General features: G+C 46.0%; 1 protein-coding gene across 8 annotated transcripts in view; it reads left to right on the forward strand.

The window, feature by feature from the left end:
- Nucleotides 1-26,902, forward strand: part of ANKRD17 (ankyrin repeat domain 17) — a 68,307-nt gene extending 41,405 nt beyond the window's left edge. For 2 of the 8 annotated variants that reach the window (XM_015623874.3, XM_015623878.2), the window contains exons 8-34: nucleotides 532-769; nucleotides 947-1,138; nucleotides 1,562-1,671; nucleotides 2,393-2,480; nucleotides 3,042-3,169; nucleotides 3,587-3,730; nucleotides 4,295-4,397; nucleotides 5,922-6,677; nucleotides 11,747-11,895; nucleotides 12,980-13,091; nucleotides 13,237-13,382; nucleotides 14,394-14,536; nucleotides 14,982-15,195; nucleotides 15,552-15,727; nucleotides 15,961-16,123; nucleotides 16,853-16,948; nucleotides 17,123-17,239; nucleotides 17,874-18,084; nucleotides 18,277-18,724; nucleotides 18,810-18,965; nucleotides 19,177-19,326; nucleotides 19,820-21,468; nucleotides 22,480-22,677; nucleotides 23,271-23,519; nucleotides 25,287-25,462; nucleotides 25,577-25,741; nucleotides 26,623-26,902. In XM_015623874.3, coding sequence (XP_015479360.1) covers nucleotides 532-769; nucleotides 947-1,138; nucleotides 1,562-1,671; nucleotides 2,393-2,480; nucleotides 3,042-3,169; nucleotides 3,587-3,730; nucleotides 4,295-4,397; nucleotides 5,922-6,677; nucleotides 11,747-11,895; nucleotides 12,980-13,091; nucleotides 13,237-13,382; nucleotides 14,394-14,536; nucleotides 14,982-15,195; nucleotides 15,552-15,727; nucleotides 15,961-16,123; nucleotides 16,853-16,948; nucleotides 17,123-17,239; nucleotides 17,874-18,084; nucleotides 18,277-18,724; nucleotides 18,810-18,965; nucleotides 19,177-19,326; nucleotides 19,820-21,468; nucleotides 22,480-22,677; nucleotides 23,271-23,519; nucleotides 25,287-25,462; nucleotides 25,577-25,741; nucleotides 26,623-26,682 — 6,537 coding nt within the window. In that variant the 3' untranslated portion in view covers nucleotides 26,683-26,902. The remainder of the gene's footprint in view (nucleotides 1-531; nucleotides 770-946; nucleotides 1,139-1,561; nucleotides 1,672-2,392; nucleotides 2,481-3,041; nucleotides 3,170-3,586; nucleotides 3,731-4,294; nucleotides 4,398-5,921; nucleotides 6,678-11,746; nucleotides 11,896-12,979; nucleotides 13,092-13,236; nucleotides 13,383-14,393; nucleotides 14,537-14,981; nucleotides 15,196-15,551; nucleotides 15,728-15,960; nucleotides 16,124-16,852; nucleotides 16,949-17,122; nucleotides 17,240-17,873; nucleotides 18,085-18,276; nucleotides 18,725-18,809; nucleotides 18,966-19,176; nucleotides 19,327-19,819; nucleotides 21,469-22,479; nucleotides 22,678-23,270; nucleotides 23,520-25,286; nucleotides 25,463-25,576; nucleotides 25,742-26,622) is intronic. The other 6 variants (XM_015623876.3, XM_015623875.3, XM_015623877.3 and 3 more) reach the window with 6 other exon arrangements.
- Nucleotides 26,903-26,930: the final 28 nt, after the last annotated feature.

Raw genomic sequence — 26,930 nt, forward strand, 5'->3', positions numbered from 1 at the left:
TGCTCTGTTAGACTGAGCAGTGAAATAGTTTTGCAGGAATCCTGAGGCAAGCCAGGTCAGTGTGCACAGCTGCTTTGTGAGCAAGGGAGGAAGCAAAAGGATCTCTCTGTTCTTGGGGAGGAGACAAGCTTCTAAAATGGTGGTGAGCTCCCCTCAACTTTCTGGGCTTTATTCTGGAGATTCCCCTGCCCCAAGTAAGTTGATCCCAACCACCTGAACTTGAGTCTGATACAGAGCTGTCCAGTTTGTTGCTTACACCATTGACAGAGAGGTCTGATACCTGGTTCACAGCACATATTCAGTAAAACATGCTCAGCATTTCTACAGGTGCCTCTTAAACAGGGGATCTTTATCCAAATACATAGGGAAAAGGTTCAGAAAAACTGTTCAGCAAGTTGACTTGTATTTTTGGACTCATTTTACTCACTCACTCACTGCTTTCTATGTCTTTTGAGGGAGTTTGGGTCTGTGACAAAAACCACAGTTTTTCCATTTTGTACATCTTTTGATCTTGCTTGTTTGCTTTTCCAGGATGGTCACGTGGAAGTGGCGAGGTTACTTCTGGACAGCGGAGCTCAGGTGAACATGCCTGCGGACTCCTTCGAGTCTCCGTTGACTCTGGCGGCCTGTGGCGGGCACGTGGAGCTGGCAGCTTTGTTAATTGAGCGTGGGGCTAACTTGGAAGAGGTCAATGATGAAGGATACACACCACTGATGGAGGCAGCTCGAGAAGGCCACGAGGAGATGGTGGCACTGTTACTTGGGCAAGGTAACTGCTGCGGGGCCTTCTGCGGGCTGGAGCTCAGCAGGCAGCTGCAAATGTTGGGGAAAAAGCTCTGAGTGCCTGTGATTTTTGTTGTCTTTGCTAATAAGATGCCTCGTGCCTATGGAAGGGGTTTGTCTGCTGATCCTGCCTTCTGTAACTGGTGTTTTGCATTGTTTGAAGGAGCAAACATCAATGCTCAGACAGAGGAGACACAAGAAACCGCATTAACTCTGGCTTGCTGCGGAGGGTTTCTGGAGGTGGCCGATTTTCTCATTAAAGCGGGAGCGGACATAGAGCTCGGCTGTTCCACACCTTTGATGGAGGCTGCTCAAGAGGGGCATTTGGAGCTGGTTAAATATTTGTTAGCTGCAGGTATGGAGTCAATTTGTTAACACTTTTGTAAAGGCCCAATCGAGGAGAAAAATCTGAAAATACGGAAATGTTTTTATATAGAATATAAATCAAGAAATATGGAATATTAGAAAAATCATGCATTCATTACATTTTCTTTAGCAGCTTCTTGAAGTTGACTGTGAAGGTCTTTGCAGCCCAGACTAATTTACTGATTGGACTTTGAATTTACTTTTTGAAGATTGAGTTGATGTGAACATGTTTGGAACTAGCTTGCACTTTATTTTTATTCCTCTAGAGTATGATGAAGTTATGAGTTTAATAGATGCTGGATTGGAAGGGGGGAGTTGAATTTGCTGTTTGATCCTATAAAGATTGTAGAGGTTGTATGTTTTCTGTAATACCCATGATAAAACTTACAAGGTTCTGTCCTTGGTGTTTCAGGGGCTAATGTGCACGCCACAACAGCAACAGGCGACACGGCCCTGACGTACGCCTGTGAAAACGGCCACACTGATGTAGCAGATGTCTTACTTCAGGCAGGTGCAGATCTGGTAAGTCATTTGCCTTCTTTAAGAAAAATATCTAAGTAGGATATAAAATTACCAGCGTCTGATATTCCTTCTGTTTGTTTCTGTGTTGATTGCTGTAAACTTAGAGGTTCTTTAGTGTGTTTTGGTGTGTTAAATTACCCCAAAGTGCTGAGGTCAGTTACAGTCCTCTGGTGATTGATGTCTAAAGCCATTCCAAGCCATTCAGGGTTGCCTGGACAGGAAAAGAGGGGATTTCATTCTTTTGACCTGGTATTTGGCTTTGAATTGTTGAGTTGATTCTGGGTTAGTCCTTGTACCTATAAATCTATTCTATTCCTTATGCATCAGACAGCTGACAGTCTGTTTGGTGTAACTGTAATGCAGTTAAGATGGAGGATTTTAAAAACTGAATTTTACTTGTCAGCAGGCTTGTACACCAGTGTGTTCTCAAAAAGCAATGTTAAGCGTGTCACACGATGTCCTGTTTAACTAAAATCCCCCTGGTGTGCCTTGGATGCTTTTTGTCCAGGAGTCACACCTGTGCAGAGACAGGGGTGAATGGTTCATCTGCCTTCAAGATACCCTGAGTTTGAATGTTAGCTAAATATTTACACCTAAGTTTGTGGAACACTAAGGAAGGATGTTCCCTCTCTAGTACCTATCCATTCAAAAACCCAGAAGGCCGGCTTGCCTCCTTTGACATGCTACTTTGGATTTTGAAGCCTTTCTTTATCTGCTCTAGGAGCATGAATCAGAAGGTGGAAGAACCCCTCTCATGAAAGCTGCCAGGGCAGGTCATGTTTGCACTGTTCAGTTCTTGATTAGCAAAGGTAAGAGTGTGGAATGCTTTGGGTTTTCCTGACATAAGAAATACTTCAAGTTATGAACATGTCACAGCTACTGTAACTTCCTTGGATTTGTTTTAAATACCCTAACTGAAGTAGGCAAGTGATTCTCCAACTAGGCATGTAGTGATTAGCTGTGGTTTCTGCCGAGATGAGTGGAACTGTGTCTAGTTGTGAAAACAGAGTGTTTCAGTCTTTAATTCCTAGTAAAGGCAGCACTAGTAGGGATCTCTGGGCTCTCCATGCCCCCAGTGCAGCTTTGGAGCACTGTCTTTGGGGGCTGAACTACAAGTGCAGGTTGATTTCCATATTTTGGCTATAGCTTGCTTGATGTTTCAATACAAAGCTGGAATTTCCATTTTCTCTCTCTCTTGGGCTGATTGTCATGAATTTTTCTCATCCCCACCTTGCATGGAGTAGAACATCTGGCAGGATGGAATTTCTCCCTGCCTAGGTGGCAGAGTAGTTAATTCTGTTACATTTGACAGAGGTGAACCTGTTGAAGTCAGTTTTAGCTGATGTTTCTTTCCCCTTCTGTTTTTGCAGGAGCAAATGTGAACAGGACCACAGCGAACAACGATCACACCGTGTTGTCGCTGGCCTGTGCCGGGGGTCACTTGGCAGTGGTGGAGTTACTGCTCGCTCATGGTGCTGATCCCACACACAGACTCAAGGTTTGTCCTCAGCTGCCTCATTTTCCCCTGAAACTAAGGATACCCAACTGAATTTTCTCCTTTTGTATTCTCCACAATTGAGCCAGGCTGTGCTGGTTTAAATGGAAGTTGGCACAAGCAGGTGCTCTCCTCACGTACACATTGCTGGAGTTAGTGCAGGTCTCTTGATCATCATGAGTAGGAAGGCTGCCCTACAGTTGTAAAGCTCTGATTGTGGAAGAGGAGACAATTTTAAAGTACTCTTTTGGTTTTTTGGAAATACTTGATCAGGTCTCTAAGTTCAGATGTGAACTTGTGGAGATAGAGTATTTACTAAAGCAGAAAGCAGTCCCATAGGTACTGTGTTGTGTGTCCCAAAATGCTGCAGTGCTGTTTCGAAGATGCTCTTCCCTGACTGTGTGACCTTTCCCTCTTCAGGATGGATCGACTATGCTCATCGAGGCAGCCAAAGGCGGTCACACCAGCGTGGTTTGTTACCTTCTAGATTACCCAAACAACTTGCTTTCTGCTCCTCCACCTGATGCCACTCAGCTGACCCCGCCATCCCACGATCTAAACAGGGTAAGGTTGCAGGGCTCGTGATCTGAGGGGCTTTTTTGTGCTTTCTTAGCTGGGAGTTGAAAGGTGAGAGGAGAGTCAGTCATGTCATGTCATAAACTGTAGGTGAGCACACTGAAAGTCGCTCAGAGCTATAAGGGGAGTACTTTTGAACATTGTGGTGTAGTGCTCTCATCATTCTTGTTGTTCTCTGAGTATTACTGGAAAGGAAAAAGCAAGGGTGGGAAAAACCAGCAAGTGCAGAGGTCTGCTTAAATGAGACTCTTCAGAGCTGAGTTTATAGCCCATTGTAGCTTGTATCTGCCATACTGCAGTATGTACCTACATACAGCACTGTACCCTGCAGAGGATAGTTCATCAAGTAATTTTTTGGGTGAAAAGTGACAAGTATGTGGAGATGACATGATCTCCAGGTGTTAATTACCAAATTCAGCATAGTAAAACCACATCAAATGTTCCTAGTCACCATTAAAGTCTACTTTTCTAACAGAATTTTGTTTGCCTTCTGTTGAATTGTAACTAGCACAGAGTATGAGAAAAGTAATCTGTTAGTATCCGACGTTTTAGGCTCCTCGAGTACCAGTGCAGGCGCTGCCCATGGTCGTCCCACCCCAGGAGCCTGACAAACCCCCTGCTAATGTCGCCACAACCCTTCCCATCAGAAATAAAGGTCAGTCGTAATTCTGGAGCTTATTTTCTAAATATCCTTCCTCGGTAGCAGATAGAGGCTTGCACTTGTAGCAGAGTAGCTCCTGTGAAGAGTGTTTATGGCTTCAGTCAAGGCAACTGCAATTTTTATTTTTTTTTTTTTTTTACTTTTTTAAGGATTCGCTTATCCACCAAGTATCAGTCATCTTAACCTGTAACCATAAAACATCAAGAAATCTGCCTAAGTAAATACGTTAAAATCTCTAGTCTGACGCACTGAACTAATGCAAAATGTTACCCAGAAGTCTATAGAAATTGGAGAATGGAAGTTGCAAAACCCATGTTAATCTCCATATCACAGTTGATTTGATAACTTGTGCTTCCTTAGGGCAGTAGTCTGGGAGTGGGTTTGACTAATTGGATTGAAGGCGGAATTTCTTGTGCAGTAAAATCTTTTTAGTCTGATGTGGCTCAGGTCCTCCTAGGACTAAATTTGCATCTATTTTGCTCTCGCCATTTTGACGCTTAATGCTTTCTGTACTTAAGAATTCTCTTCAAAAACCAATTTTTATCAAGCATCAGCAGTAGCAAATACAGGCGTGCATGTCCTAAAATTAATCCTCTGTGTACACTTGTATTGTTCTGGAGATACAGCGAGGATGGCTGGAAGAAACTGGGCACCTCCACTGCCTCAGATCCTGAGTTTTGATTTGCCTTTCGCCCTTCAAAATTAACCGATTGTTGCTTCTCCACCTGGTATGGCAGAGCATGTCAGCTGTGTTACTGGGGACTTCTGCATAAAAGACCAGTTGGATTAGTCCATCGCTTGTTCTCGCAGGAAGGCTGAAATGTTTGCCTTGCCTGGGCAGAGAGAGCCGAGTTTTGACACAGGCAAAATCGTGTCTACTCTGGATAGAACCTAGTGGCTAAAGACACCCTGATAGATCCTGCTAAATCTAAATGACTATCCTGGGTTCTGGCACTCTTTGTCACCTGAGCAGAGCTGGATACCTGGAGCGAAAGGATGCCTAGTTCTAGAAAGCGTAGCGCTTCCTAAAGCCTACCAAGTCGGTTGCAGAACCGGTGGCCTAGTCCCAGTCCTAGCGATGTTTTTGTATCCCTTGGGCTGCGCTTTCAGGGCTGTAAGCATATGTTTATGTCCCAACACCATAGCAGCTGCAGAACAGCAGTAAAGAGACAGCATATCCTTGCTTTTTGTTGCCAGTTTTCTTGTAGCAGCACTCGGTAACAGCGGCTCGAGACAATCGCTTCCTTTAGCAAAAGCGTAAGGGTTGCCGGAGCAGACCTGTCACCGTAGCACAGGGATATGTGGGATGCATGTGCACTAGTGTGTCCTGTTAAATTGCAGTTTGCTGGGTGCAAGTTGGCAGGTGTTCGTGGAAGGGCCTTCGGGACACGCTGACCTTCCGTGGGTGCTGTGCCCTGCTGCGTAGCCGGCCATGCGGCGGCCCAGCGGTAGCTCTGTAATGAGGATGCCATTCGTATGCACTTCCATTGGTTCTGAGGGGGTTTCTTTTTCACACAGCTGCTTCTAAACAAAAGTCCAGCAGTCATTTGCCAGCAAACAACCAGGATGTACAGGGTTACATCACCAATCAGTCTCCAGAGAGCATTGTAGAAGAGGCTCAGGGCAAGTTGACAGAGCTGGAGCAGAGGATAAAAGAAGCCATAGAGAAGAACGCTCAGCTGCAGTCCCTGGAATTGGCACACGCTGACCAGCTCACCAAAGAGAAGATTGAGGAGCTGAACAAAACGAGAGAGGAACAAATTCAGAAGAAACAAAAGATTTTGGAGGAACTGCAGAAAGTGGAGCGAGAGTTACAGCTGAAAACTCAGCAGCAGCTAAAAAAGCAATATCTAGAGGTAAAAGCGCAAAGAATTCAGCTCCAGCAGCAGCAGCAACAGCAGTCTTGCCAGCATCTGGGACTACTGACTCCCGTTGGGGTAGGAGAACAACTCTCAGAGGGAGACTATGCACGATTGCAGCAAGTGGACCCCATCTTGCTTAAAGATGACCCTCAGCAAGCTGCTGCGCAGACGGGTTTTGCACCAATTCAGCCTCTGGCCATGCCACAAGCTTTGCCTCTGGCAGCAGGTTCCTTACCTCCAGGGTCCATCGCAAATCTTACAGAACTGCAAGGTGTTATAGTTGGACAGCCAGTGCTGGGCCAAGCACAACTAGCAGGGCTGGGGCAAGGAATACTGACAGAAACACAGCAAGGGTTAATGGTAGCCAGCCCTGCTCAGACGCTCAATGACACGCTGGATGACATCATGGCAGGTGGGTTTACATTGTTACGGGCAGGTATAATATTTGCTTGACCAGTTGAGGGGATGTCCACTTCTTTTTGTGTGTGTGTGTGTGTGTGTTTGTGTATTCCCACGAGCTCTACAGCAAGCACCACTCGCCCTCTGATCCCTGTCTCGGGGAGCTGGGAAAACTAGCTTTTAACTTTTCAGTTTGCAGCGTGAGCTAACCAGTGCCTGTTGGTCAGGTTGGTATGGTGGAGTGCCTTTTTAACTTGTCATAGTTTGGGGAAGCACGTGCTGGAGTTCATGTGGTAGCTCTATTTTGGCCTAGCCTGTAAAGTGTGAGGGACCTGTGGGTTTATCTGGAGAATAAGAGCTGCTCCAGTTGGCTTTCTGTAGTCTACTTATTGGAAGCTTTTACTTCTGCTTGGAAAAATAAAAGGTGATAATCCTTTGGCTTTTTGAAACATCTACTCATAAAAATGGCTGCCAGCAGCAAACACGTTTAGCATTACCAAATTCTTGATCTCTCTTCAGAGAGTCCTTTGCCCAGCGATGTGAATGCTCTGAGGCCTTAAGCAGTGAAATAGATGAATGAAGCGGCTCTTAAAGGCGACTTGTCAGTGTTGTTGTAGTTTACACCTCGCTCGGTTGTGCTGCATCCCCTTTCCGTGCTAAAGCAGTCACTGAAGTAGTCCTTAGGCTGAACACAGATGATCTGATAGGACACAGTCTTTAAAAAATGTCACCTGATGAAAAAGCACCAAGATGCTCTTGGTTAAGCCGATGCACAGTCCTTGTTAGGATTTTTAGGTGCTGATTGTGAGACCAGGCCTGCTTTGCAAAGCAGGATTTGTGCCAGAGGGAAGGCAGACCCCCAGGAAGGTGTTAGCCTGGAGCTGGTCCTGCGTGTACTGCAGGACTCAGGGGTACAGCAGTAGTCCAGGGGCAGTGGGAGGTGTGGTGAACAATTAAAACTACCAGGTGGTGATTTATTCAAGTACTTGGAACACCACTTTTGAAATGAGACACCTGAGGAGTGACTTTGTGTCCAGGCAAAGCTTCATTGAAGATGACAGAAACTTTTTTGCTGGAAATCTTGTGTTAGAATTGAGGCATAGATGTAAAGATTGGAAATGGATAAAAATATAAATGTATGTATGAAAAAGTAGATAAAATGAGATATGTCATGCACTAACAGTAAAGATTCCTCTAGTGGAACTGCTGGGGTACAGGACGAGGTGAATTTAAATGCAGGGATGGTTTGAGTTCTTGGTAACTTATAAAGAATCTGTGCAATGCACCTGAGTTGTGTTTAAGTTAAAGTATAAGTTAAACCTAGAGTTAGGACGTTTGGGACATGTGTTTAACTGCATGTCACATGAGGAGAAGGTGCCATTTCAGGTCACCTGCCACATACCCACACACCTGTGCGTGCCTTTTTGGGCAGTCAGGGATTTCCAGCGTGAACTGAAGTGAATATTTTGGTACTGCTCAGCTCCACTTGTTAGCACTTGCACTTGTGAAGGAGGTCTGAATTCATTTTCTGTCAAGTGCCAGATCATAGGGTTTTTTTTTTTAAGCAAGAACAGCCACAGGCCTGAGTACAGTGCACAAATCACAGTTTAGTGTGGAGCTGAAATGGGCTCTGTGTAAGACAGCACATTTAAGTAGCAGCTAAATATTTGGAGAATAACTCCATGTACTGCTTTAAGAGAAGCTTCTAGAGTATTTTTACGGATTTACATTCTTGTTTCTGAGATGCCTCGAGTTTAGTTGCACTGCAGAGCTGTGTTTACAGCACCAGTTACAGAAACAAAGCTTCACCTTGACCTTGCAAGCTTGATTTCATGTGCTTCTCTGTGCTTAATTATTTGAAAGCAATGAATAAGTAGTAAGTAATAGTTCATTTTTTACCTTTGGGCTCCTTTGTGATCCTGCTGGAGTTGAGGACAAGTGAAAGGCTTGCTCTTGAGCTTCAGGTGTCAGGCAAGTTTTTTGCTTGCTGTGAGGCTTGTAAAAAAAGTAGTATTTTTTAGGGTTAGTTATGGAAGTCTTGTATAAAAACACTTAAGTGGCATGGTAAAGAGCTAAAGAGAAAAACCACCTTGTTTTTAATAGCAAGATTTCTATGAAGTAGAGACTATTCCAAGGATTATGTCCAGTCACAGAGCTTCTCAGAGAACTTCCAAGAGTCTGGAAGCAGCTGATAAAATGCATTCCTGGAAGCTGCCTTGTGGGTTGAGTCAGTTGGAAATGCAGCTGTCTCGGTTAACACGTGAGAAAGAGTCTGCCTTGGCTGGAAGCTTTTCACAGAGACTCAATACTGAAAGAAATAACAGTAAAGTGCCAGCATCCCGTGAAAATCAGGTTGTATCCCAGCTGGGACCTGAGCAGGAGCTGGTTTCATGTGGGGCTGCCCTGCCTTAGGCTGCCTTGCACACTCTTAGCTGATAACCACCAAGACTGCAGGTGTGGAATGGTTCTCAGGCTTCTTCCCTGGAGCCCTCCTTGCACAGCAGCAGCAGTGCTGTGTTTGTGTAGGAATTGAGAGCATGGGCTGTTACAGACATGTTCTGCACCTCAAGTGCAGATCTGTAGTGGTTTTAGTGCTGTGTGGCAGGGACACAGCTTGGAGTAACTGAGGGTGCTACAGAGAGATTGGGGCAGAGAAGGAACTGATGTGGAGCAAGGCTGTAGAGTTGGCTTGAAACCAGTTGGAAAGAGATGTCTCAGGCATTTCTTGTGTTATTTTATTCCATCCCTCATCTTGGCTTATTGCTGTGTAATGTGGAGCAGTTTTTATCTGTCTGCTGTTGGCATTACAGGACACAAGGAATCAGTGCATCAGGCCAAGGCTGTGCCCACAGCAAGGCAGCACTTGAGGGACATGGGATGCCCACAAAAGGAGAAGTGGGATTACAAGGGTGAGAGCCAAGGGCATGGAGGAGGAGGTAGCTGTTCTCAGGGTGTCCTCTCTTCATTTGAGCTAAGAGAGAGCTGAGGTATGGCCAGAAGAAAATAAAGAGCAGTGCTGTTGGAAATATCAGTAAGCACAAAACTGATTGTCTGATAGCCCAGCAAAGGACTGAAACTGGAGTAGTCAAACGGTGCTTGGTGATGTCTTCCCACTGAGAAGCTTGATTGAGGTGTAGGTGCTCCTGTACCAAGTCATGTATATACTAAAATATTCCATTAGTGACCTAACTTGGAAGGCTTGGTTATCCCAGGCATGAACTAATAATGTTTCCATGGTGAAATACAGACTTGGGTTCACTTTGCCACTAGTCCAGTAGAGTAGGGCAAGGAGCAGAGTGCAGAGATAAATATTTGACTGTCAGTGTGTTTAGTGTGTATAATCAAGCTAGTTGGTTTCTCTTCCCAGTGCTCAAGACTGCTGTGAAAACCTTTTGGGTTATTGAAAACTTGGAATATTTTAGTTTGGGCGCCGTAAAAATACTGTTCATCACCCTTGGCATGTTCATTAGAAATTTGAACTCCACACAGGTGATGTTGAAATAAATATAATCCAAGTGATCACCCATAAAAATGAATATTGTGTCTGAGTGAATTGTGCAGTAGGTATATGAACTGAATTTGTCAATTATTGCTGAAGCACACGTCTTTCTTTTATGGGTTTGTTTGTTTGTTTTGTATTTGGGGGAGTGTGATTGGGGATTATTTTTTTTTTGGTTGGTTTTTCTTCCCCTCACTGCAAATGTAAGAAATAGACTTTACCTGAACTGAAAACTTAATTAACTTGATTTTTTTTTTTTAGCCTGAGAATTTACTAATGTCTCCTGTAATAGTGAAGCTGTTTCCCAGTCCCCTTTTTGGCACTTGAGCAGGAATTCTTAGAAACTGTTTAAAATATGTGTGATTTTTGACTTCATGTCAAAATATTTTGGCATATCTTCAGTATGTTAATTTTAATCCATACCTAGTGTGATTTGTGAGATAAGTTTTAAAAAGGCAATCAAAGATATAGATTAAGGAAGCTGGAATTCTGAATTCTGACTTAGTTTTAAATATAAAGTTAATGATAATTTCTGTGTTAGAAGCTGAGGGTTCTCTGCTTCTCCCGGTGCCATTTTTTAGCTTCTTTGCTGGGATTTTGTGTAGGAAATGCAGAAATGAAATTAGTTATGGGTGTAAAATGGATCTGCCTTGCAGAGGTGGGAGCACACACCCAGGCCTGTTAGGATACAGGTTTTGTGGCATCAGTTGGGAAAGTGTTTCATTTTGCAGTTTCAAGTGCTTTTGTCAAGCGGACACAAGTGTGTGGTGCTTCACTTTGTCCTTTGCTGCTACACCCGAGAAACAGCTGGAGAAACACTGGAGAAGGGGCAGGGAGAAAAACCCCACTGAGTTCTTCTGAGGAAAAGTAGGAAAATGGGTGTTTTCCCCCAAAAGCTGCTTCAGACTGCAGTTTGCTCTGTACTTGCAAACAGCACATGTGTAGGATGAGTTTCAGGGAGCGTGGCAGTCGGTGCTGTGTCGTGTCCATACGCTGTTATTGCTGGAAGTGGTGTTACCTTTGCTTTCCTAACACCTTGACCAAACTCTCTGCAATGTGCTGTACAAAAAAAGCTTCCACTTCTCTGGTTTCAGCCAGTTCTGCCATGTGAGCATCCTGCCCTGTTGCTTTTCTGTTACGTTTCTGTTATGGGGTGGGGGTGAAGGCTGGACACACTTCTACATGAAAACATTTAAACTGTTTTAAGAAGAATTGCATAAATAGCCCTTGGTTGGATTTGGTGTGCAGCCCTGCTCCCAAAGGTACGGAGCTCCAGGTCCAAGTAACACCTGACTTGCTGTAGTAAGGTTTTGGGGTAAAAAAAAGCCAAAATCATCTTGTGGTGGGCTTTTAGAAAACATGTCAATGTGATACTCAACTCTTTCTTTGATTGAATACAGTAAACCTTTCTCATAGTTCAAATTCTAAGAGTTAAAGGTTCAAAGGTTGGGCTCAATGTGTGGAATACCTGTATTTGTGGAAAACAGCAGTTTTTAAGGAGTTCCATCTGTCAGTGGGAGTTGATGCCACTGCCCCTTGGGAAGTGTTTTGCTTTGACTAAGTGTGGTTCTTCTGTCCAACAGCAGTGAGTGGAAGAGCATCTGCAATGTCAAACACTCCTACCCACAGCATTGCAACCTCAGTGTCCCAACCTCAGACGCCGACTCCGAGTCCCATCATTTCTCCTTCAGCCATGTTGCCCATCTACCCTGCTATAGACATCGATGCCCAGGTGAGCCTGCTGCTCTCACAGATGCACAGAGCTATTTTTTCCTGCCTCCTGAATAATTCAGTGGTGGCAAACAGCTCTGTTGTATAATGGATTGGGGTCTGGGGACTGCATTTAGAAAGTCAGAACAGCACCCCCGAGAGTCTCAACCCACTTTCCTCTGTGCTCTCAGCAAAGGAAAAAAGGGTCTCTGAATGACTAAACACTTGTATTTCTTATTCCTTTGTTGTCAGCGTGATTATGAGAAACAGCAGAGTTGTCTACTGACAGAAGCTAAGTGTTTTCTGGCCTGATAGATCCTAAGACAAAAATAAGCCTGAAAGCACTGCACACCAAGTTTTCAGTTGTGCTTCCAAGTTGTTGGCCAGAGATCACAGATGTATCAAAGTCTATCAAAGTCAAAAATTGCCATGTATTTTTTAGCAAGAGGAAATAATTGAAGCTCTCATATCCACTAAGAGGAAGACTTACTGTATTGGAAATAATTGTTAAAAGGGCACCTTGATGTTGACTTAAAGCTAGTTGGCCATCAGGCAAAAGCATGCACGTGCTAACTGGTGTGTATCTGTGCACAGCTCTGGCCCATACACAACATGACTAAGCAGCATGCAGTAGGGGAAGAGCATGAGACTGTTGGGGAGAAAAGGAGAGAAACCTTTGGAAAATCACCCCTTGCTGCTTAGTTGCTTGTGTCACATGGCTTGGATTCTGCTGTGATGAAGCCTTGGGCTGAAGCGGTGTGCTGAGAGTTAAAGATGGAATTCTTACCTTCATTACACCATCTAAAGGTCACAGTCAAGCTGTGGTAAAGGAGATGATCTGACTAGCAGAGCACAGATGAAAGCTCACTTCTTGAAGAATCTCAGTTCTTGTCCTGATTTCTCCTTCAGTCTCCCAGCAGAGCTGCCTTGAGAGGTGGAATCCTCTCAAGAAGGCAGCTGTCAAGGGGGGTATCCATAAACATGCCCATGGCTTATAGAAGCTTTTTGTTTTGCCATGGGTATAGTTTTGTTTTGGTTAAAGCACAGTAACAGGGGTTGTGCTTGAAAAAGCCAGTATTTATCTCGTGTGTGTCTGTTTGGTTTAGACTGAGAGTAACCATGACACAGCCTTGACACTGGCTTGTGCTGGTGGCCATGAAGAACTGGTACAGACCCTGCTGGAGAGAGGAGCCAACATTGAGCACAGGGACAAGAAAGGTGGGTATCTCACCATGGCAGTACAAACCCTGCCTGCTCTGCCAGTGTGTCCCACTGAATAAATCCCCAGTAAGCCTAGACTTGATGTGAAACCTGTAGGCTTGTTTTGCTGGTGCTTTAACTCGTGTTGTGCTTTCTGTTTCAGGGTTTACTCCACTTATTTTGGCTGCTACAGCCGGCCATGTGGGTGTTGTGGAAATCTTACTGGATAATGGAGCTGATATTGAAGCCCAGTCTGAGAGAACCAAGGACACTCCCTTGTCTTTGGCTTGTTCAGGAGGGAGGCAAGAGGTAAAGTAAACCTTAAACCTTCAGAAGCAGTGTGTGAGTGACAGACTGTGTCAGTACAGTACAAGAATGTTCCAGAAGAGATTCAGTCACACAGGATGTGTGTTTAACAAAGATGCAAAGAGCTTCACATTTTCCAGTTTAGACATTACAACGTGTCTCATGTAGATGGCTTTTTCTCTTTTGATAACTGGACTGGTGCTGTGCAGATGTCCTTGTGAGTGCAGTCATTAGTGCCCCATTGTGGGACTTGTACCAGCATAATTAGGTGGGCATAAGAAAGTGAATGCCATGGGTGTTCTTGCTGAGAGTCAGGAGTTAGACACAAATAGGTTCCATGGATGAGCCTTATCGTAGTTTTTGGGGGAAGAAAAAGGGCAAAAAGCTGGGCTTTGGGCAGCAGAGATGATGTCAGAACATCCTCCTGCCCAAATTTTTGGGTTTGACAGTATACTTGTTGAGTGATTTCATGGGAAAACCTTCTGATTGAGAATTGAACAGATCTCATCTGAACTTCTTAATGCCTAAAACTTGAAAGTGTGGAAAATTTAACAGTGCACTGGAGGTGACACCATGGATTTTCACCTCAGTGTACACTGTGATTTTAAGTTGCTAGAGAGTTGAGTTTCTTGTCAAGTCCTCTGCAGGAGAGGACAAAAAGCAGAAGTACTTTGTACACAGTATTGAAACCAAATCTCTGTGTCTGGCAGGCTTTAAAGACAGCAGAAATAATCGTGAGGAGACCTGCTTTTTCTTACTCTGCTGTTGAATTTGGTATTCTCCTGAGCAGTCATGATCAATTTGTTTTTTTAAAGGAAGTTTTGCAGTGGCTTTGGGAACACAGGTGTGGCCTCATCCGGTCATGAAGGCAAGGGGTACAGCAAAGCACCTGATGAAAGCAGCTTTCTTTCCATTGACATCTTCCAGCAGAATATCTAGGTCTAAAAAGCATTTGTCTTGGATAGATTTGCAAGTCTGGGGGCAAACCAGATGTTATTTGTTGAAACCCTGCAGGTGGTGGAGTTGCTGCTAGCTCGAGGGGCAAACAAGGAGCACAGGAATGTGTCTGATTACACACCTTTGAGCCTCGCCGCCTCTGGTGGCTACGTGAACATTATCAAGATTCTGCTGAATGCTGGGGCAGAAATCAATTCCAGGCAAGTTCCCTTTACAGCCCTTATCTCGTGTGCTTGGGTGTGAGTTAGGTGAGGAAAGTGTGTGTGTGTTTTCTCTGTGTAGTTTTCTGTGTGTGTGTGCATTTATGCCATGCTCTTGCACCCATTGGGGGGTGGAGAACAGCTCAGCTGTGAGCTGCAAGGCTACAAGGAAATTGCCAAGCACAGGTTATAGGTTGTAAGCACACCTCAGAAGAGATACCCTGCAATGTGAAGCAATCAAAAAGCAACATGCATGGTGTCTCCAAGCAGAAATACTTGTCCTAAACGTTGCTGCTGTGGAGAACCTTTTGTAGGTTCAGTAGAAGTTGGTATGCAGCTGATTTTTCAGTCTTGTGTAAGTACTCTGCCTTCATTAGTTTATTACAATCACGTTTCTGAAATGGCTTTTATAACAGTTGGGGTTTTTTTCTTTCTTCTCTTTCAGAACTGGTAGCAAATTGGGCATTTCTCCCTTGATGCTGGCAGCCATGAATGGGCACACTGCTGCTGTCAAGCTGTTACTGGACATGGGCTCTGATATAAATGCCCAGATCGAGACCAACAGGAATACAGCTCTGACTCTGGCCTGTTTCCAAGGAAGAACTGAGGTGGTCAGCCTGCTGCTTGATAGAAAAGCTAACGTGGAGCACAGAGCCAAGGTAAAGAGCCAACAGCTGGAGGGCTCTCCAGAGAGAGAGGTGCTTGAAAGTCATGGTGTCTTTGTTATTCCCTGGTTTTCTTGCCTTTGTGCAAGTCAGCATCTCTAGTTCAGTGCTCTGGTCCAGTCAACTGAACTGAACCAGATACTGTATAGAAAAAAATGGCTGCATTTATTTAGGTTTTGGTGGTTGCAAAGCTCATCACAAAACGTGTTTCTTTAGAGAAGTGTTGATTCATCTTGAGGTGCTTACGAGTGTAAGGAGAGTTATCTGTTGTGTTTGTAAGGAAAGTGTGTGTCTCAGGTAAGGCACTCAGCCCCCCACTAAGGGCTGCTTTCTCCTGCTTGCCTGTCCAGACCGGTCTCACCCCGTTAATGGAAGCGGCTTCCGGGGGATATGCGGAAGTGGGCAGGGTCCTGCTGGACAAAGGTGCAGATGTCAACGCTCCCCCAGTACCTTCATCCAGAGATACAGCTTTAACCATTGCAGCAGACAAAGGGCACTACAAGTTCTGTGAGCTCCTCATTAGCAGGTATGGTGTTTGCAAGTGAGCAGCTTGAATAAAAGTGTGGCTGTGTTTAGGATTCACTTTCCCAATATACAACAGTATGCCCAAATATCCAGTAAATGGGAAAGGTTCTGTGTGTCTGTTGGCTTTTAATACACAATTTAATTCATCCCAAGTACTCAAGTTCTTCTTGGGATCAGAGTGCTTCTTTTTACCTGAATAATGCAGGGTTTGACAGAAGGTGTTTGGCTTTGTAGGGGAGCTCACATCGATGTGCGGAACAAGAAGGGGAATACTCCCCTGTGGCTGGCAGCAAATGGGGGCCATCTTGATGTTGTCCAACTGCTGGTCCAGGCTGGAGCTGACGTGGATGCAGCTGATAACAGGAAAATAACTCCCCTCATGGCAGCCTTCCGAAAGGTAGAGTGTGAAATTCAGTTTGGCTCTTAGCTGGGATTGCTCATCCTACGTAGCTGTTGGAAGTAGAACATACTGACAGAAGCTACATATTTATTAGTATGTCAGTTAATTTGGATACTTGGCATTGAATCTTCAGAAACAGCTATGTGTGTCACCTGTGTGATATCTGTGCTCAGCTGTAATTGCAATTTGCTTTATGGGCAATGCGGTGTTGCTGGTTCTGGTGTGTTTTGGGGGGTGGAAATTGCGGTGTGTTTCTGTGTGACATAACTGGGGGGAAGTAGGGTTGGCTCCTTCTGCAAGAGAGAATGAGGATTTGGGTCAAAAGAAGTGCACTTGAGCCTGATTTGAGCCTACAGATGGTTTCTGTTAGTAAGGGAGTGTAGTTGAGGTGTTGCAGTACTGGAAACATTGCAAATGACTGTAGCTGTTAAGGAGTTAGAGATGGGTATCTGAAAACGGCCCCAAAACAGGCAGAAGTTTGTGTAAGTACTTCTGGAGCAAGGGCAGCCTGATGAGAGGTAGTTACCTGCCTTCTCTGCTGTCAGAAATGTGCAAGTGTGGGCCTCACTGGTTCAGAAGGTGAGAAAGAGCTCAAAAAAGTGTTGAGAGCCTCATGTGTTGGAGAAGTTGCAAATAACTGTTTTGCAAGGAGTGCTGAAGTGTTTTACAGTATGCCAGAGGCAGCTGGTCTGACAGAAAGTGTTGTCATTGAAATTTGTTTTGCAGGGTCATGTGAAAGTGGTGCGTTACCTGGTGAAAGAGGTAAACCAGTTCCCATCTGACTCGGAGTGCATGAGATACATAGCAACCATTACTGATAAGGTAAGATGGGGGGCAAGGAGATATTTGAGAGGGAGCAGTGGTGTGTCTCAGCTTCAGACACCGTGTTAGCAATTCTCTTCAGCTCATAGAGTACCAGTCCCACTGTATTTTTGAGGAAAAACAGCAGGAAATGAGGCCACTTGGCACTTTGTGCTCTGCGCTGTGTCATTTCAGGAGATGCTGAAGAAGTGCCACCTGTGCATGGAGTCAATCGTTCAAGCCAAAGATAGACAGGCTGCGGAAGCCAACAAGAACGCAAGCATTCTGCTGGAAGAACTGGACCTGGAGAAGGCAAGTGGAAAGAGTTGCAGTTGGGAATATTTCTCTCTTAAAATTCCAATTTCACTTGGCTTCAGGATGATAAGGTTGGTGAAAGTAGTTATTGGGGTGTAGGATTGTGTGCAGTCAGCATAATTGGAGTGTCTAGAGCTGAGCACCTTGTTGTTCTCAGGTAATCTTTGAACTCAGCTCTTATTCAGGGACATTGGATCAAGAAATGCACATATGTAGCTATTCCCTCTCTACCAAAAGAAGGATTTTCCAGTATTGTACCAAAAGAAGGATTTCTAAATTCTAGAGCTGAGCACCTTGTTGTTCTCAGGTAATCTTTGAACTCAGCTCTTATTCAGGGACATTGGATCAAGAAATGCACATATGTAGCTATTAGTATTGTACCAAAAGAAGGATTTCTAAATATGATCAGTGAAAAAAAATGAGTGTGGCATCTTGTAGTCTTAGTCACATGGATCATAGGTCTAACCCCTATTTTGTGTCCTCATCATTAAAAAAAAATAAATTTAATTTTGTAAAAGCCACAGTACTGTAATAGAAATAAAGCAGCAAAGTCCAAGGAAATAAAAAGCATTTGGATTTCTGGAAATGCATGGGACATCTTGTAATGCTGTTCCATGCTCTTGACTTGTAGCTAAGGGAAGAAAGCAGGAGACTGGCTCTGGCTGCCAAAAGGGAGAAGAGAAAAGAGAAAAGGAGGAAGAAAAAAGAAGAACAAAGGCGAAAACTAGAAGAAATAGAAGCAAAAAACAAAGAGAACTTTGAACTTCAAGCTGCTCAGGAGAAAGAGAAGTTAAAAGCTGAAGGTGATTACTGCAATTATTCCAAGAAAAGAATGAAATTCGGTATGAGCTGGTATGACATCTGTAATAGATTTATGGATGTCTCACAGTCAAGGGTTTTGTGTGCTTCTTGGAGCTTTGTTAAAAATTAGTCCTCAAGTTGCTTGATAGGACAGGTGTGGTTTGGAGAGCAGAATACTGAGGTTTCCTCAGACCAGCTAAATGACTCCTGCTTTTTCTTTACTCCTCTATCAGATGATCCCGAGGTCCCAATGGAGCCTCCCAGTGCTACCACCACCACCACCATAGGTATATCTGCAACCTGGACAACGTTAGCAGGGTCTCATGGGAAGAGGAATAACACCATCACCACAACAAGCTCCAAGAGGAAAAACAGGAAAAACAAAGTAACCCCTGACAACGTTCAGATTATATTTGATGATCAGCTTCCAATCTCCTATAGCCAACCTGAGAAGGTGAATGGGGAATCCAAGAGCAGCAGCACTAGTGAGAGTGGTGACAGTGACAACATGAGGATCTCCAGCTGTAGCGATGAGAGCAGCAATAGCAACAGCAGCCACAAAAGTGACAATCATTCCTCCACAGCTGTCACTAACACACAGAGCAACAAAAAGCAACCGTCGGTGCTCGTCACCTGTCCCAAGGATGAGAGGAAAGCAGTCCCTGGCAAGTCATCCATCAAGTAAGTTCCTGTGGCCATGGATGCCAAGTGCAAGTCATCCTTTTCTTCTCCCCCACGTAATGACAGCGTTTCATTCCTTTTGCAGGTTGTCTGAAGTTATTAATGAGGTGACGAGTAATTCCTTGTCTACTTGCACAAAATCCGCTCCTTCTCCCCTTTCTTCTCCAAATGGAAAGCTAACCATCGCCAGTCCTAAACGTGGTCAGAAAAGGGAAGAAGGTTGGAAGGAAGTTGTCAGAAGGTAAGCAGAATAATTCCCCTAGCTCCCTTCGATGCTGTGCTTGGCATAGCCTTCCTTGGAGTTACTGAATGACCTTCTTAGTGGTTTGAGCTCTCACAAAGTTGCTGCTGCACAGGTTGAATCAGAAGATGCAGTGTTCTTCTGACCAGCCTGCCCACAGCTTCTTGCCATGGAAGTGTTTCCTACTTAATATTGTTTCCTTTTTATATAGATCCAAGAAGGTTTCTGTCCCATCAACTGTGATTTCCAGAGTTATTGGCAGAGGAGGATGTAACATCAACGCGATCCGGGAGTGCACGGGAGCGCACATAGACATTGACAAACAGAAGGATAAAACTGGAGACCGAATCATCACAATAAGGTGAGCAGGATCCTGCATTGGCTCCATCCTGTGGGTGTTTTCTCCCTGTGGAATGTTTGTCTGCATAGGAAAATGAAAGGCTTGATCTTGGGAGATGCCTTGAAAACCGGGGAGATGAATGGGATGGGGAAACAGAGTACAACCACCGGCAGGTGCCCGAGACAGCTTGTGAGATGAGGTTATGTAGCACTTAGAAGTGTAGGGATTCTGTGTTTGGGCTTGTTAGTACGTACAAAGTGAATGAAATATGAAGGACTATTTAAGGAAGCAATGTTTTGTCCATGTGAGTGTTTGGGGACTTGGAGTATTCAACTTGAACTTGTTGATTAATTGTCAGCAGCAGGACTGTGCCAAGCTCAGTTTTTGGACGGAGAGTTATTTTCCTGTTTGTGTTAAGGTGGTAGAAGATAGTCTGGACTGTGTGTGGGAGGTCTTTGGCTCTGATGTGTGTAAATGCTTGAGATGGACTTTTCCCCGTCCTTCCTTTTTGTAGGGGTGGCACAGAATCAACCAGACAGGCCACACAGTTGATCAATGCTCTGATTAAGGATCCAGATAAGGAAATCGATGAACTTATTCCAAAGAACCGTTTGAAAAGTTCAACAGTAAATTCCAAAATAGGGTCCTCGACACCTGCCGCCACTACAGCTGCTAACAGTTCTCTGGTGGGCATCAAAGTGACCACTGTAGCCGCTTCGTCGACGTCTCAGACGGCCTCCGCGCTCACCGTGCCTGCCATCTCCTCAGCCTCCACTCACAAGAGCATCAAGAACCCCGTGAACAACGTGCGGCCTGGTTTCCAGGTTTCTCTTCCTCTGGCTTACCCTCCTCCTCAGTTTGCACACGCGCTCCTGGCCGCTCAGACGTTCCAGCAGATCCGTCCGCCCCGGCTGCCCATGACGCACTTCGGAGGCACCTTCCCGCCGGCCCAGTCCACGTGGGGCCCGTTTCCCGTCAGGCCGCTGAGCCCCGCCAGAGCCACCAACTCGCCGAAACCTCACATGGTGCCTCGCCATAGCAGCCAGAACAGCGGCGGTTCTCAGGTGAACTCGGCCAGCTCTTTGACCACGAGTCCCACGGCGACAACGACTTCGGTGGCTTCTACCGCGCCCGGATCTTCAGCGAGCGGCAACCCGAGCTCGCCGTCGGTCCGGAGGCAGCTCTTCGTCACGGTGGTGAAGACGTCCAACGCCACCACCACCACCGTGACGACCACGGCGAGCAACACGAGCACGGCGCCCACGAACACCACGTATCCGACTCCTACTGCCAAAGAACACTACCCCGCATCTTCCCCCTCGTCTCCCTCTCCTCCCGCGCAGCCGCCGGGCGTCTCCAGGAGCAGTCCTCCCGACTGCGCCGCCGCCTCTCCCAATAAAGGCGCGCCTCCGTCCGAGCCGGACGCGGGCAGCCCGCCCGCGGTGGATGCGGGCGGCTCGACCGGCGGCAGGCAGCCCAATCCGGGAACCAGCAGCTCCTCCGTGCATCCTGCTCATCAGCAGCCCCCGGGAGCTCCTCTGCCCGAGGCCAGGCCCCCTCTCCAGCAACCTCAGGTTCCCGCACCAGATCCTCGCATGGTCGTGCCTCCGAGTTTAGCGGCGACGAGCTCATCCGCTCCCGCGGTGGGTGCGAGCAACGCTCCCATGACCTACCCCGCGTCCCAGCCGTCGATGGGCTCCGCTCCGCCCGCAGCCAAGATGGAAACCCCAGCCATCAGACCGCCGGTGCACGGAACCGGCAGCGTCCCCAAGAATCCAGCTCCCGTGCAAAACTCCTCCGTCGCAGTCCTCAACGTTAACCACATCAAAAGGCCCCACAGCGTTCCTTCTTCAGTGCAGCTTCCTTCTACCTTAAGTACACAAAGTGCTTCTCAGAATTCGGCCCACCCGGCGAACAAGCCCATGGGGAACAACTTCAGTGCTACTCTGCCCTTTGGGCCCTTTAGTACGTTGTTTGAGAACAGCCCCACGTCTGCTCATGCCTTCTGGGGTGGGTCTGTCGTTTCCTCTCAGACGACGCCGGAATCCATGCTATCAGCAAAGTCCTCGTTTTTGCCAAATTCAGATCCGTTACATCAGTCTGATACTTCCAAAGCCCCAGGTTTTAGGCCACCGTTACAGAGGCCAGCTCCAAGTCCCTCAGGTAAGTCTCTGGCTCGTGTCCATGCCGTAGTAATACGGTTTATTCTTGTGGTTTTTAAGCCAAGTTGAGTTCAGTTTAAGTGCCCTGTCAAATCTAGTGACTGTGTGGCAGCTGATGGGCTTGATAAAATAGGGTTTTTACCATTCCAGTCTGTTCCCCCCTCAGTAGCCGAGATAAGGAAAAAACCCACTCTAATTTCCACCTCCCTTCCCTTCCAGACAGTGACTGTCCAGGTCGTGATACCTTGGCCTGGGGCTGCATTTAAATACGCAGCATCTTCCAAGGGTCAGTGCAGTAAAAAAGTGGTGTTTTGATACCAACTTGTAACTTACAGGGGGTGTGTTCTCTTAATTACTAAATTTGATCCAAAGAATGTCATTTACTTGGCTGCCTGAATTTTGTAGTGAGATGTTGAGCTTTCTGCCCAAAAGGGAGGCCGAGGGGTTGTGGCAGAACCAGTTATGTAGCTTCCAGAAAGTACATCACACGTGGTTTGGACCATCCCTGCCTGTTTTTGTAGGACCTCAGAGGCGTTAATGGATCAAGAGATACAACAGAGCTTTTTTTCCTGTTTTGTGAATAAGATGGTGTTGAGTTTTTTCATCTCGATACACCAGTGTGCATTTTGACTGTGGCCCTGTATGCCCCTAAGATACACAAATGCATAAGTCTTAGATCCCTAAGATTTTATATTTCCCTTTCTTCATTGAAGAGGATGTGAAGGGAGCAGTAATTCTTGCATTTTGAATATCTGGGCTAATTGGTGCCATCTGATGTTAGAGAAATAAGAATCATTCTTGATGTAGGTATGCAGCACAACTGCCACATACTGAATAGACTTGCTGAGAGTGAAGCTTCATACTCCAGTTCCCTTTGGAAAATTGTAGCACATGCCCCCAAGGATGGAGGGGATAAAAGTTTTCCTTTTTCCCTTTGTATTTCCATGTTGGGGTGACCTCCTGACAGGGTGTTGGAGCTGTGGGAGTCACTGGTGCCCGTTTTCTCCCGTAGGTATTGTCAGTATGGATTCTCCCTATGCTTCTGTAACACCTTCTTCTACACACCTGGGGACCTTTGCCTCGAACCTGTCGGGAGGGCAGATCTACGCGCCCGGGACACCGCTGGGTGGAGCGCCTGCAGCTGCTAATTTTAACAGACAGCATTTTTCCCCTCTTAGTTTATTGCCTCCATGTTCATCAGCATCAAACGGTGAGTTGTGCTCAGCAGGAAGCTGCAGAGAAGCTGCAGCATAAATAAAGGTGTCCTGCAGAACTGTGTAAGGAATTCCAGGGAAAATCCTTAGGGCAGGTTCTGGTACCTTCCTTGACCTTTGTCCCCCTGCAGTGAGGAGTTTTTGGGACAGAAAACAAATAAGCTGTTGAGTGCTGGCTTATTTAGGGAACGTGTTAGTCTGTTTTATGGGCAACAGAAATGACAAAAAAAATCCCTCAGGGAGCAAATCAAAAAGAAGGAAAAACAAACCCAACAAAAACATGGGTTTACATGGCCTTATTTCAGCTTTGGTCTAGGATACAATTCACAAATCTTCTGCTGCTGATGGACAGTGATGCTTAGTTAAGATGTGGTGTGTGTGTCCTCCAGTGGCTGAGCTGCCAGGGTGTGATAAGCATTTTATATAGGGGACTGAATCAGGGGCGAGTATCTCTGTGATCTGGAAATAAAATGATCCTGAGGTGGATGAATCTGGCATTAACCAGCTCCCTGTTGTTGTTGTTGCTTTGAAGGACAGGTTTGTGGGGTCTGGCTGCCATCACTAAGTGCTCCTGTTGCTCTCCTTGCAGAATCTCCCGCTCAGTCCGTGTCCTCTGGAGTACGAGCACCCTCTCCCACCCCTTCAGCAGTGTCCTTGGGATCAGAAAAACCCAGTAACGTTTCTCAGGACAGAAAAGTTCCTGTTCCTATTGGGACTGAACGGTCTGCACGTATTAGACAAACTGGAACGTCTACTCCTTCTGTAATTGGGAGCAACTTGGCTGCCCCGGTGGGACACAGTGGGATCTGGTCCTTCGAAGGTATAGGTGGCAGTCAAGGTATGTGTTGTTGGTGGATGCACTTGCATTGATCACACCATTGTGTTTGCCAGGCTTGTCCTCAGCACGGGAGGATGCAGAAGTGAGTGCCCAAAAACACAAGAAATCTTCTTTCCAAAGGATTTGGAGCAAGGACCTCTCTTAGCCCTCCTGTCCACTTTGTTGTTTTAACGAGGTTTCTGAAACCCTCGGGGGTTCTGAAACATTCTGGCTGTGAAGATTTGGTACTCCCAAGTAAGAGCAGGAAAAATAAAACCGGGGTTTTTAAGGAATGAACACAAGGAGGATCACTAAATTTAGGAAGAGGGGAAATTAGGGTGTCACAAGAGTTTTCTGGTGTTTTTTGTTGATAAAGAGGTTGTTTGTACAGTAGGAGTTAATATTTAATTTGTAGCTAATGTTGAACTTCATGTGCCGAGGATGGTGCTTTATAAAAGTGGTAATAGTCCACATTCAGGTTTCCTTTGTTCTTCTCAGCCATTTCTCTTCCACTACCACAAGGCTCTCAGCTCCCCTGGAGTCACACAGAATTCAGAATTTATTAACAATTTCAGCTAGTGATGTTACAGCTTTTCTTACCAAACTTGTCAGGAGTCTTGGATGCAATTTCTGGGAGACTGATGAACTTTTTTCGTTCTGGTTGAGGTTTTTTTTGTGGGGAGTTGATTTTTTAATTTCTCTAGGTTGTTTTGCTTGGGATGGGGGAGTATGAATATTGAAACGGTGTAGGGTTGGACCTCTGTCTGGATGCCCTGTCAGCCTCCTGCACAACATGAGGTTTGCCATGGGTTCTGCCTGTGTTGCTCAGGGCTTTATCCAATCTGCTCTGGAAAGCCTGCAAGGATTGGAACTGCTCCACCTCTCACAGCAATCTGTTTTGATCCTTGACTGAGTCCAGACAGCTGAAGGTTTTCATTGACTGACTGTACTGCAATTTTTCCCCAAATACAAACCCTTCTTTTACTTCACCAGCAGCCTTTTCCCAGATCCTTAGAATCCTTAGAAATTCACTATTTATTTGCAGTGTGTGGCTGCAAAAGTCATAGTTTGTGCCTGTCTCAGCTTTTGGGATGCTGTTTTCTTTCTGCTTTGGTCAATTACTTCAACATTTCGATTTTCAGTTTGCAGTGGGATTGGCTCTTCCCTACTTGAGTATTAGGGTGCCTCAGGAATGTTCCTCTACCCCTTCTCCAAATACAGTTTCTTAGGTTTTGTTTTGAAAATTGGAGTTTTTGGATGTCTGGGGCTTGAACTGTAGCACCAATACCAAGCTGCCTCCGATGAATTCCCAGGATTAGGACGTGAGCACACGTCCTCAGCTGGTCATTTTCTGGTTTTGGTTTGCACAGGTACTTCTGTGTCCCTTAGAATATTAAATAATGAATGGAAGAACAGCAGCCAAGCAGAGCAAATAGTCTTGATAGTGTACATAGCCTTTCCACAGCGCCAAAGGCAGGAGGAATTGAGGTTTTTGGAGGATCTGAGGTTTTTGGAGGAGGGAGAGTTAGCCCAGATTGCAGCTCTGCTGTTGAAATGGAGGAAAGTTGCAGGGGCAGCGCTGTGGTTGCAGGTAACTGTCCCAAAGTCGTGGCAGCGGCTCAGGGTTCCCGGCCTGGGGGTGCAGGTGCCGTTCCTGGTGTTGTCCATGCCGTGTGCTCCTGAGCTGGAGAGCCGCTGGAGGCCTGGGAGCCGCAGGTTGGAAACCTGGAGGTTGGAAAGCGGGCGGTGAGGGGGGCTGTGGGTAACTCTGTGTCTCTGTGCCCTCAGATAAAGTGGACTGGTGTCACAGTGGCATGGGGAGCCACATGATCCACAGGCCCATGTCTGACCCGGGCGTGTTCTCGCACCAAGCCATGGAGAGAGACAGCACGGGAATCGTAGCGCCTTCCGGTACATTCCATCAGCCCGTCCCTGCAGGATACATGGACTTCCCGAAAGTTGGGGTAATGACCTCCTCAGCCCCGAAATGCAGCACGAATCCCCTGCTGTCCTTCTGTCTGGGCAGCAGTAGCAGCGTTCCTGGCAGCATCCTGACTGTCGCTTTTCCTTCTCGGCAGGGAATGCCTTTCTCTGTGTATGGGAACGCCATAATTCCTCCTGTAGCCCCCATCACAGATGGTACTGGAGGCCCCATCTTTAACGGGCCTCATGCTGCTGACCCCTCTTGGAACTCGCTGATCAAGATGGTTTCAAATTCCACAGAAAACAACGGGCCTCAGACGGTAATTGCTGTTCTTTGCACTGTGTGTTTTATCTAAAATGTATCGCAGTTCCTATCTGTGCAGTTGGGAAAAGAAGTCCTGGGGGAAAATTTCATAGGAAAAGCCAACTGATGTCCTGTTAGGAAAGCTTTCCCTTGCCAAGCTGGGAACACAGCAACAGGACTGCTGGGCTCTGTAGTTGAGGATGCTGTAACTGTGTTAGGAGCACACTGAAGACGCTCTTGAGGGAGTAAGTAGCTCTTTGCTGCTCTGGTCTTGCCTGGCTTGTCCACTAAATATTATTTAGGCAGAGGGAGTAATTCCCTGTGACCTCTTGTTGGTACTCCGGAACTAATGCTGTAATGGAACATCAGTAGCTCTGGTTAGATTATATCCTGTCATTATGTTTAATTAGAGAGTGGGCCCTGTTACAACTGTTACTAAATCAAGATGTTTCTGGGCTTAATTTGCTTGGGAATGATCCGAGCTGTGAGGAGCAGCTCCCAGCTCTGGGAGACCATAGGTGTGAGGGAGAGGGGGTTTGGCCTCAGTTTGGGTTTTGCTCTGATGAGTTGATTTCTGATTTAACAAGGAAACTTTGTCCCCTAAAGAGAGCTTTACTTGGTTACACTTGGGATTCCCCAGAGCTGAAGGTGTCAGGGGAAAATGAAGTGGCAGCAATCAGGTTCTTGTTTGTGTGAACTTGAGGTCAAGAGGAGAGCAAGTGCCTCGCTCTGGGAACAGAGTGATTCGGGAACTGGGCTTGCCAATCATTTGGTGCCCACCCAGAGCCCTGTTAATTGCCCTGGACAGGAAAAGCTGCGAGCCCTGCGGTGTCCCTGTGAGCTGTGCCCCGCTCGGAGCAGCCCAAAGCACGGTGTTAACGCCGCTTTCTCTTGCAGGTGTGGACTGGAACTTGGACACCTCACATGAACAGTGTGCATATGAACCAACTGGGCTGAGTGGGATCAACGTGCTGGCCTTGAGATTCCTTTTTTGCAGAGGAAACCACAATTGGCAGAAACAGTTTATGTGCTCCCAGATCATTCTACTGATGTGCTTGACTGAAGTGTGTAGGCTTTTTGCAGAAGAACTTACTAACTGACCTTTTTCTGTGAACATTGTGACCGCCCATTCCCCACCATCATATGTTTCAACTTAGTTAGACTTTCTTCTTTCCTTTCCTCCTCTTCTTTTTTGTTTTTTTCTT

Source organism: Parus major, chromosome 4 (assembly GCF_001522545.3).
Source record: "Parus major isolate Abel chromosome 4, Parus_major1.1, whole genome shotgun sequence".
NCBI lineage: Eukaryota > Metazoa > Chordata > Aves > Passeriformes > Paridae > Parus > Parus major.